Source organism: Nicotiana tomentosiformis, chromosome 10 (assembly GCF_000390325.3).
Source record: "Nicotiana tomentosiformis chromosome 10, ASM39032v3, whole genome shotgun sequence".
NCBI classification, from domain to species: Eukaryota; Viridiplantae; Streptophyta; class Magnoliopsida; order Solanales; family Solanaceae; genus Nicotiana; species Nicotiana tomentosiformis.
Genome location: NC_090821.1, coordinates 68967102 through 68978250, shown reverse-complemented (window position 1 = coordinate 68978250; position 11149 = coordinate 68967102). Strand labels below are relative to the sequence as shown.

The 11149-nt window shown below is 35.7% G+C and overlaps 1 protein-coding gene across 1 annotated transcript; it reads left to right on the top strand.

The window, feature by feature from the left end:
- The first annotated feature begins 6396 nt into the window (after positions 1-6396).
- On the top strand, positions 6397-10045 carry LOC104111285 (uncharacterized). The gene is made up of 7 exons (XM_070187207.1): positions 6397-6755; positions 6845-7156; positions 7239-7512; positions 7648-7749; positions 9006-9317; positions 9475-9556; positions 9769-10045. Exons 1-3 carry the CDS (start codon positions 6673-6675, stop codon positions 7378-7380), a joined length of 537 nt encoding a protein of 178 aa, XP_070043308.1. The 5' UTR covers positions 6397-6672; the 3' UTR covers positions 7381-7512; positions 7648-7749; positions 9006-9317; positions 9475-9556; positions 9769-10045.
- The last annotated feature ends 1104 nt before the right edge of the window (positions 10046-11149 follow it).

Here is an 11149-nt window from a genome sequence, read left to right as displayed (position 1 = left end):
ACTACGGCCAAACATCGGGCCATGGCCATGCCCTTCCATGTACTGCCATGTCTGACGTCGTGCCATGACCATGCCCTGCCACGTCCGATGCCGGGCCATGGCCATGCCCTGCCATGTCCTGCCAACTCCTTGAACTTCGCTCGTGCCATACGATATGGTGGAATAGAAATGGAATGAGTGCCCGACAATAAATCAATGCCAAAATTGATATCTCTATCGGGCGGTGTGGTAATTCCAGCTCCAATAGCATATATTTAAGTTGTTGCAATTAAAAAGCTCGTAGTTGGACTTTGGGATGGGCCAGCCGGTCCGCCTTAGGTGTGCACCGGTCGTCTCATCCCTTCTGCCAGCGATGCGCTCATGGCCTTAATTAGCCGGGTCGTGCCTCCAGCGTTGTTACTTTGAAGAAATTAGAGTGCTCAAAGCAAGCCTACGCTCTGTATACATTAGCATGGGATAACATTATAGGATTTTGGTCCTATTACGTTGGCATTCGGGATCGGAGTAATGATTAACAGGGATAGTCGAGGGCATTCGTATTTCATAGTCAGAGGTGAAATTCTTGGATTTATGAAAGACGAACAACTGCAGGTATTCTGGAGACCAGTGGAGTCATGTGCTGGAGGTCGAACTGATGAGGAGGAACCAGACACTGATTCAGTCGGCTGAGCCATACCACCACCTCCTCTGTTAGGTCTTGCCACATTCGACGCCGTGTCATGGCCACGTCCGACCACACCCTGCCATGTCCTGCGTCGTGCCATGGTCATATCCTGCCATGTTCGATGCCGTGCCATGGCCAACTCCCGCGTCGCCTCTTGGTGACAGTCGCCCGGGTTGTTCTTCACTGTTTGCACATGCATGTCATGCTCGCCTCCAGCAAAGGACTTCACTGGTCTTCACTATGAGTGCTATTTCTTGTACGATATGTTGTATAGACGGAGCATCACAATTCAACTGTTCTATTTTTCTTTTCTCTTGGGAATCTTACAAAAATGTCCCAAATAAATTCCAACTAACCAACCTCTAGTCATTAATCATAAACTTACCAAAACTAACCAAACAAATATAAAAATTATAAACCCAAACAAATATGGTTCTTTCTCTCCAAGAATATCACGCAAAAATCTCGTTCCATATTTTTAAACGTGATCAGTAACATTAGATGAAATACAGAAAGAAAATTTTATGGATGAGGTGGCAAACAAAGTGATGAAAGACAACAACAACAACAACACCAACAACCCAGTAAGAATTCCACAAGTGGCGTCTGGGGAAAGTAGGATGTACACAGCTTTAACCCTACCTTGGGAGGGCAGAGAGATTATTTTTGATAGACCTCGGCTAAAGAAGATGGAAGAAGCGCCGATAAAAATTCATAGAAAGATAATATATTTAGAAAACTAAATTGAAGATAGCAATAAAGAATATGAAATAAGTACTGATAGCAAGTAATATAAAGACAATCTATTTAGAAACTAAATCCGAGGTCTGATAGTAATAGAGAATATGAAAGGAGAACTGATAGCCAACTAAGGAAGTACTTGTGACAAGTATTAACAAAACAAGATAAGCAAAAATAGCAAGCTCAGGATAAAAGGGTACCATACCAACACTAACACTAACGAACTAATGAAGACAAAGAGAAATGCACCACTACATACTGACCTTCTACCCTAATCCTCAACCTCCACACCCTCAAATCCACGACCATATCCTCAGTTAGCTCAAGTTGCGCCATGTCCCGCCTTATCACCTCTCTCCAAGACTTCTTTGGCCTACCTCTACCTTTCCTCTATCCCGCTAAGGCCAACCTCTCACACCTCCTGATTGGGGCATTTGCGCTTCTCCTCTTAACATGCCCGAACCATCTCAATCTTGCCTCTCGTATATTTTCCTCCACAGGGGAAACTTCCAACTTTTCTTGAATAACTTCATCCTGAATTCTATCTAACCTAATATGAACACAGATCCATCTCAACATCCTAATTTAAGCTACTTTCATCTATTGGGCATGAGAGTTCTTGACTGGCCAGCACTCTGCCCCATACTTAACATAGTCGGTCTAACCACTTACCTTGTAGAACTTATCCTTAAGTCTCAATGCACTACAAAAAAATGGGTAAATTGCGGATGTTTATTTGTGGAGGTTATAAATAACCTACGCAATTTGCATAAATTTGCGGCACTTTGTTATCCCCACAAAATTATACAATTTAAGGGGTTATAAACTTCCGCAACCCTAAAAAAAAAAGCCCCCAATTTATTTCACACTCCCTCATTTTTTCCCCCAATCTTTTCAGTCTAGAAACATCCGCCCTTAACACTTCCGCCTAATCGACTCCCCCTCTCTCTGTGTGTAGGAAACCACAATCTCTTGGTTCTGATTAAAATCCCTTAACACTTCCGCCTAATTGAAATCAATTCAAGGCAATCAGAAGACTTCCGCCTGATTCTCATCGTGTACAAGAGATCCAATCAGAAGGCTAACCACTCAAGGCAAGCTCTTTATCTGCACCTAAGCTTATTTTGAGATGAATTTCTTTTAATTTTTTTCTCATCTGGGGTTTGCTTCCGTTCTCTCTCTCTCTCTCTCTCTCTTTAATACTGGTTTTGTGTGATTTTTTACTAGGGTTTATGCCCCTGTTTGAGTACCGAATATGTAGCGTTTCTATAATTTCTTACTTTTATCTCTTCTTTCTGTTTCTTAATTTGATGCATGTTTGGGGAGTGCTGAAATTAAAATAGAAAAAATTGATACTTAAGGAATTAATTGTGCAATTGTTGTTTTTATTAATGCAATGATATTCTGAATAACAACAAATGCCTTTGTGGAATGTTAAAGATGTTCTATTTCTGTTCGATGGTGATTCTCTTTGATCCTAGTATCCACTTGTTACATCCTGTCAAACTTCTTTCTTCTTATTGTGTCCTTCATTAGTGAAAACAAAGGCTTGTTTATAAAGAAAAGGCTAGAAATGCACAGGAAATTATGCTCCTTCGAGTTGGTGGGTGAATTTGATTTTTAGGTGAAATTAGAGGGGGAAAATGTTTTTCACTTTCAAATTTTCTTGTGGGTTGTTATTGGGTCACTTTCAAGTTTTCTAAAAGAACTTTAGTTGGATTTTTGGAATGGCTTGATTCGGAGAATGCAGACATAGAATCTTCAAGTATTTTGAAATAAAATTTACATACTTAGAAAAACTATGTAAAAATATTATAGGTCACATAGTTAACTTTCAAACTATTTAAAAAGTAATTGAGAAAAAGGTTCTGCTCAAAGGAGGTAAGCCGTTTACAAGAGTTATGGGAATATCCTGAGTATCTTTGTTGGTGGCAACCACAATAGCCGCTACTAGTGTGAAAATTAACCCCATCATTCTTAGAACCATTTCATAGCTTCTACCTCTATCCCATCTACTTTTTTCCTCCTAACCAATATCATTTTACTCCATTGTCTTTATTTTCTTGATCTCCTCGTTGCACTCATCAAGTCCTGCTCTATTTGTATCCATCATATATAATGTTGTAATTCTGTATTCTATAATAAAGACTGAGGAACAATGTTGAGTATATATAGGATGAAAGTACATAACAAATATATAATGGAGCAGCGACAGAGTGGTTACGTGCAGATACTGTCAGTGTATAGGAGTAAATAGAGAGGGTAAATGATGTAGTTGTCTACTTACCTGTGGCATTGATTGGTGGGGGTAGTGGTGCATTCAATTCAATCAACCAAGTTTTATTATCAAATTATAGCTGAATGCAGTGTGGATGAGAAGGAGAAGAGAGAGCAAGTGGTGCATTGTTTCTTAATATTTGATTAGTTTGGTTAGATATATTGTTGAAATCAATTCACGTATAGTCCATAAATAACTTCGGATATACTTATAAATAGTGTTGGACAAGAGCTGCTCCATATTTATGCTTCTTTTTTCTTGATCTATAGGAGTTTTCCAAAATTTCTATGTTCTATGAGATTTCTGTATTTATATGCCACATATTTTCTTATACAGTAAAGGAATTTAAATAACATATTCTTTATATATGAATATTTAGATTACTGATAGAATCAAATCATTATATTTTATATCAAGGACTTTATTCCTATTAATTTCTCCAAATTAGATGCTTTGTGACAAATATTTTACAGTAAATTATTTCCTTTTGATAACTTATAGTAAATTTATTTTCTGTCATGATGCTTATAGTTTGTTTGACTTCCATGTCTTTGAATCTACTTATTATTGTTGGGACATGTGACTATGACTATGCAAATCATTCTTTGTTTCAGAATTTTCAATTCTGTAGTGTTTATGATTATAGATGGTTTTTTGTTGTATGTATTTATTGCTTAATATTTTGTATTCGTATTTTCTGTCTAATAAAAGAGAACTGATATTTTCTCTTTATATTCTGAAAGGTTCATCATTGAAGGTTAATACTTTCTTATGGATAAATCTTGGATTGGAAAGCTAAGGAACACCACTGAATATTTGCTTGGTTTAAATCAGTTTTTAGATTTTGCATTTGCTAATGCTGTTGTAGGAGATAAAATAAAATGTCCCTATCCAAAATGTGGATTCGCAAAGTGGCAGACTAGAGATGTAGTGCTTGATCATTTGATTTGCAAACCATTCCGTCAAAATTATGTCACTTGGAGTATTCATGGTGAAAGGAATGTGTTGCCTAATTCTAGAAATATTGAGGTTATACAAAATACATTACCTCTTGAGAATCCTGTAGAATTATTGATCAATGAAGCATTTAGGGGCCTAAGGCAAGATGGGGTTGATGTAGGTCCATCACAAGTAGTGGGTGGTAAATAAAGGTTAAATGATGAGCCTGCTTCAAATGACAAAGACTTTTTCGAGTTGCTTAGAGATGGAAGTCAAGAATTGTATGAAGGGTCCAAGTACTCAAAACTAGAATTTTTATTAAAATTGTATCACATAAAGTGTTTGTCTGGGCTAAGTGACAAGGAATGACCATTATACTAGATTTGTTGAGGGACGCATTTACATTTTCAAGGATCCATGATTCTTTTTATGAGGCCAAGAAAATCATTAGTAAGCTTTGTCTTGATTATATCAAGATAGATGCTTGTCCAAATGATTGTATGTTATTTTGGGGGAATGATGCTAATGAGGAAAAATGTAAGTATTGTCACACTTCTAGGTGGAAGCCTAACAATAAGAGAAATGAAGATCTTGTGTCTGCTACAGGTAAGGAGAAAACCAAAAAGAAAACCAAGAAGCCTACAAAGATTTTGCGTTTCTTTCCATTAAAACCAAGGTTGCAGAGATTGTTCATGTGCTCTAAAATAGCAAAACATATGAGATGGCATGCTGAGGATGGTAGCAAAGATGGAGTCATGAGGCATCCTAGAGATGGTGAGGCATAGAAGATGTTTAATACAACTTTTCCTGAATTTTCTTTTGATCCTCGAAATGTTCGGCTAGGCCTAGATAGTGATGGCTTCAATCCTTTTGGCACGATGAGTACTAATTATAGCATTTGGCCAGTTGTTTTAGTTCCATATAACCTTCCTCCTTGGTTGTGTATGAAACAAATTTTTTTTATTCTCTCAATGATCATTCCTGGTCCACGTACGACGAAAATAACATAGATGTTTACCTACAACCCCTTATTAAGGAGTTGAATGAGTTGTGGAGTGAGGGTATCGAAAATTTTGATTCATCAAAGAAAGAGATGTTTAGATTGCGAGCAGCTCTTATGTAGACAATTAGTGACTTTCCTGGACTCGATATCTTATCTGGTTGGAACTCACATACTGGTTTAGCATGTCCCATTTGTAATTTTGATGTAGAACCTTGTCGGCTTCGCCATAGTAGAAAGTGGTGCTTTATTGACCATCGTAGAGTTTTAGCAAGAAATTATAAATTTAGATTGATAAGGCATTGCTTTGATGGAAATGTTGAGGAAAGAAATCCACCAAGAAAGTTATCAAGATCTAATTTTTTATAACAAGTAAAAGATATTGATGTTACATTTAAAAAACCGGCTGAGTTGACTGAGAGAAGGAAAAGATCAAGACAAAGAAATATTGGGCAAGGTGCAGCGCAACAATGGAGAAAAAAAAGCATATTCTTTAATCTTCCATATTGGGAATTCAATTCGTTGCGCCACAATTTAGACGTCATGCACATCGAAAAGAATGTGTTTGGCAATATTATATATTCATTGCTAAATGATAAAGACAAGTCAAAAGACAATATTAAGGCACGAAAAGATTTACAAGATATGGGTATAAGGAGTGATCTTTGGCCTGATGAGAATGATGGTTGTCGGCTTGCTGTGTTTACCATTCCAAAGGAAAAGAAAGTGGCCTTCATCACAACTTTAAAGAATATTTCAGTGCCGGATGGTTAATCGAGTAATATTTCTCATTGCATTGATCCGGACCAAAGGAAAATCTTTGGATTAAAGAGTCATGATTGTCACATTATTACGGAACAATTGCTACCAATAGCAATTCGCAATGTGCTGCCAAAGGAGGTTGTTGCAGTCTCAGTAGAGCTTTCTTCTTTTTTCAAAGAACTTTGTCTTAAAAGTTTGTGTTTGGCGGATCTAGAAAGGTTAGAAGATCGCATTGTGCTCACATTTTGCCACTTGGAGATATTATTCCCACCATCGTTCTTTACTGTAATGGTTCATTTAATTGTCCATCTAGTAGATGAAGCAATACAAGGTGGTCCGGTACATTATAGGTGGATGTATTTTGTTGAAAGGTAAAATATTTCTTATTCGGAATTTTGATATATGTTATATTAATTCAAGTTAAGTGCTTGTTCTAAACCTGTTTCATTTTATGTTATAGATTGTTAGGTCATTTTAAGTCCCTCATAGGGAATAAGGCACAACCAGAAGGTTCCATAGCTGAAGATTATATTGTTGAAGAAGCTCTAACTTTTTGTTCTCGTTACTTTGAGGGGATTGAGTCAAGGCCGAATAGGCCTAGATGTGTAAATGATGAACCAAATCTTAATGAGGCTTTTAAAATGTCCTCTATCTTCCCTCCACGAGGTAAACCGGTTGGAGGCTCCTCAACATTCTCCTTGACTCAATTGGTGAAGATTCAAGCTCATCGATATGTGTTATTTAATTGTTCAGCAGTGAAGCCATTTATTGAGTAAGTAAATAAAATTGATATGCATAACGGCAAAAGTTTAGAGTTAAATTAATTAAAATCGATATAGTTAGCTCCTTTGAAGTGGGTTTAGGGATCACATAAGAAAGATCACAAGAGGACGGAGACCTTCAGCATCAGATTTAGAGAGGAGGGTTAATAGAGAGTTTCCTGATTGGTTCCCAAAGCGGATGAGTGAATGGTATAATAATATTTGCTTTACGTAGCTATTCTCCTGGGATTTAATATGCTTGACTAAAATAAGTTTGTTATTATTAGATTATGAACCCAGAAATTGCAGACACCATCTCTACTGATCTGAAGTTCCTAGCACGAGGTCCAGCACCAAATGCTAGAAGGTTCACTGCTTATAACATCAATGGATTCAAATTTCGAGTTTTGTCTAGAGATCAAGGATTAAAAACTCAAAATAGTGTATCTATTTCTTTTACTTTAATTAAACTATTCTGACTTATTTTTATTTTCATACATAGATGGCTGAGACTGGGAGTAAGCCCGGACGAGCACAACTTTATCTTGCTACACATACGAAAAAAGATGGATCATATGTAAATGAGGAGGCAAAAGAAATATGTGTAAGTTACAATATAAGACCATTACACCTGCATCATTATGTTTGTTTCAACCTTTATGTCATGATGTTTTGGTCTAGTCTATTGACTGACTCTTAGTGATAATTCTGTTCATGTTCTCATGTTGACTTGTTTGCCTAAATGACTCTAGTCGGCAGTCTTGTAAATGATACTATGTTGCTCTGAACAGCTAAGATAGAATGATCTATGTGTGACTATCATGAAAACTAGAATAAATGGAATCATATGGTGAACTTTGTTGATAAAAGGAATGCTAGTGACCACCAGTGTTCTTCTTCTATTGTTAAGCACATCAAAGCACCGGTTGATATTGTAAATATCATCTCTTTATTCCTAATATGTCTGTAAAAGTTGCGAATTTTTGTTCGTTGTTGATGTTTTTATCTGTAGTTTTTTTTTCTCTTATTCTCTTGAATTCTGGTTAATCTTGCTTTCGGAATATGTTAAGAGTCTTTTCTCTTCATTTTTTTGGGTTCTTTAGGATTTCAAGCTGATATCTTTTGTTTAATCTTCTCCAATAGCAATGGAAAAGAAGTTGTTATCCACAACTTTCTTAGACAGATAAATTGATTTTTGTTTGTTCCTATTGACTTTTACTGTGTTGTAAAGTTGCCTTGTGCACGGTCCATGAGAAATGCATGAAAATGATCTATTTTGTAATTTCAGTCAGAAATTTGCTGCTTGAATTGTATTTGGAAATATTGTTTCTTGTTATAAAGTTATATTAGCAGTCAGGAGAATTGTCTCCTTCAGTTCCTGTCCTGTTATTAGTGTAACAGATACTAATAAACTGGCCCTATGTTTTATTTAATTTGGTGTAGTTGTAATTTATTGAACATGACAAAAACATGTGAAGGAAAGTGTGGTAGTCGTGGGGCAAAGTGGGAAAAGAGATTTTTCAACGAGGAGAAAGTGATAACAACATTTTGAATATAGGGTGGGTGCTTAGCCTTTAACTGTGTTGTGGGCCTTTGGATATGTCTCAACAATTACTACATACATGCTTACCATTAATAATGTGTTTTTCATTTTCTTCTTTAGTTGCTTTTTTTCTAACTTTCACATTTAAAACCTGGAATTTAATATAGTAATACTATATTAGGGTAATGTCAGATTAATAGTGTCGGCAATAGCAGTAGCGACCTTTCTTTTTCAGGTTACTGATTCAGGCCGTAAAATATACAGTTATAATATTGGCTCATATTTTTTTTGTGTATTATGTTTTGGAAAAAATTAAGCTAGCAGTGAGTGAAAGTACAGTGGATGAGTCTGAAATTTCTCCAAATGATGTTGTTGGTAAGGTGCTAGGCAAAGAGCATCCTCGAAGGGTAAGATGTTTGGGATTAGGAGCTACTCCAAGCAATACTTTCAGAGAGACAAATCTTCGTCTTGGTAATATTAGAATTGTGAGTAATAATGTTGGATGTTTTTCTTCTGGATGCCAAGAGAAGTACAATCAATTGATAAATACTCTCAAAGCATACATGATAATGAAGGAAGGGTCAATACCAGAATAATTTGATGGGATCTTTGCTTCTCCTCCTACAACGGTACATGATAAGTTCTTTTATTTTTGGTGTATTGTGCAATTTTATTTTTCATACATGTCAATTTCAACTCTAAAACCAGCTAGTATTACACAATTTTACTTCAAGTCAGCCCCCAAACCTGCAGAAAACCAAATGATTCATATTTCTTTGTTCAAAGGATCACTATAACAGAACATTCTGGTCGAAGTTAGAGGATAGTAATTCAAAATGAAGAAGTAATCGTCTACATGAATTCTGCCGTAAGTGTTGTTTTCACTTATTAAACAAACGCTTTATTCTCTTTGTATTCGTGTTGCATACCGTCTACCTTTTAGACTAGAGGCTTCGTACCTTGTCCCGTTACATTCTTTTTTGTTGGTTTAAGTAGACAACATATATTTTATCTTAATGACTTGTTTCCTGATACTCCTCTTAATACTTGTATTGTTTTTTTTTATACTTTTTGCTGCAGCCAAGTGATGCAGCTAGTGGACACGTTTCACCGACAGATGCAAGAAGATCTCCCGGCGCTGAGATTCATTTTAATTGAAGTGGATATATTAAAGAAAGAATATAAGTATTAATTTTTTTTCCAACATTGAACATGTTCTACACAAAGAGCCACTGATTTTGATTCGCTAATTATTAACAGTTTCAACTATGTGGTGCACTGGCTTTTACCATCTTTGGAATTTTGCTAGCTGTTAAACTTAGAAATTTATTTCATATTATTGAAGCACGTTATTTAACTTTTTTTGACATTATTAACTAATTTTTGAAGCACGGGTTTCAATTTATGCTTAGTCCATAAAGTTAGTTCGTCATCGCGATTAATTTAGTATAAGATGTTAATTAAACTATGCATTAAATTAAGGTTAAATATCTATAACTGTAATGACTCGATCGGTCATTTTGAGTATTATAACCATGTTTCCTTATTTACTGCTAAATTTATACTTTATAGTCGTTTTACGACTTACCGGGTTAGCTGGTTCGGGTCCGAAAAGATTTCAGAGTGAATTGAGACACTTTGTCTCATAATTGAAAACTTAAGTTGGAAAAGTTGATCAAATGTTAACTTATGTGTAAACGACCTCGAACTTGAATTTGGATGGTTATAAATATTATGTTATTTCAAACAAGTGATAAGTAAGAGTCGTGAAGGTCAAACAGTAAACGAGTTGAAGAAAATGAGGTTGGTCGAAGTTTGATATTTTGGGATAAAATACGGTACAAACTATAATACCCCATATTTATGGACTAGTGCTATATAATATAACCTTGATAGTAATGTATATGAATTATATTAGTATTCAAGTGAAATGAGATTTAGAAATTAATTATGAGGGTAATTAGTTAAATGCAATGATATAATTAGGGATTAGTGGAAGACAAGTGTCCAAAATAGGGGACAATTATGGAGTCCATGTCCAAGCTTCTTTTTCTTATTAAATGATTATTACGTGGGCTCACAACTCACTAAGCATTAGTAAACTTCAAAGTTTCATTTTCATAATATGTATATTATTAACAAGCATCACCACCTAGCCTTAAAAGCACAAAAACATGAGAGATTGAGAGGCTACTTTGAGATTTTATTTTTAAAATTTTTCTATCTTTTGACGGGGCAAAACGTGGGCAACAAAATCATAATGGGGAATTTATCCCTCCATCTCTCATAGATTAGCTTGTCGTAGCTGCTTATGGCATGACTGTTTAGAGCATAATTGGCAGGTCCTAGTTTATTAAGGTAAGATTCCATCTCTCCTGCATGTTCTTGAGGTCATTGTTGTGTTATTATTGATATGCTTCTTGAAGTTGGAAGAAGGAAGTGTATAAGGTACCGTATAAGA

Coding starts and splice junctions, on each gene's coding strand:
- LOC104111285 (XM_070187207.1), top strand. CDS start 6,673: ATGGTTCATTTAATTGTCCATCTAGTAGATGAAGCAATACAAGGTGGT. Junction 6,756..6,844: donor TGGATGTATTTTGTTGAAAG/GTAAAATATTTC, acceptor TTTATGTTATAG/ATTGTTAGGTCATTTTAAGT. Junction 7,157..7,238: donor GCAGTGAAGCCATTTATTGA/GTAAGTAAATAA, acceptor GCTCCTTTGAAG/TGGGTTTAGGGATCACATAA.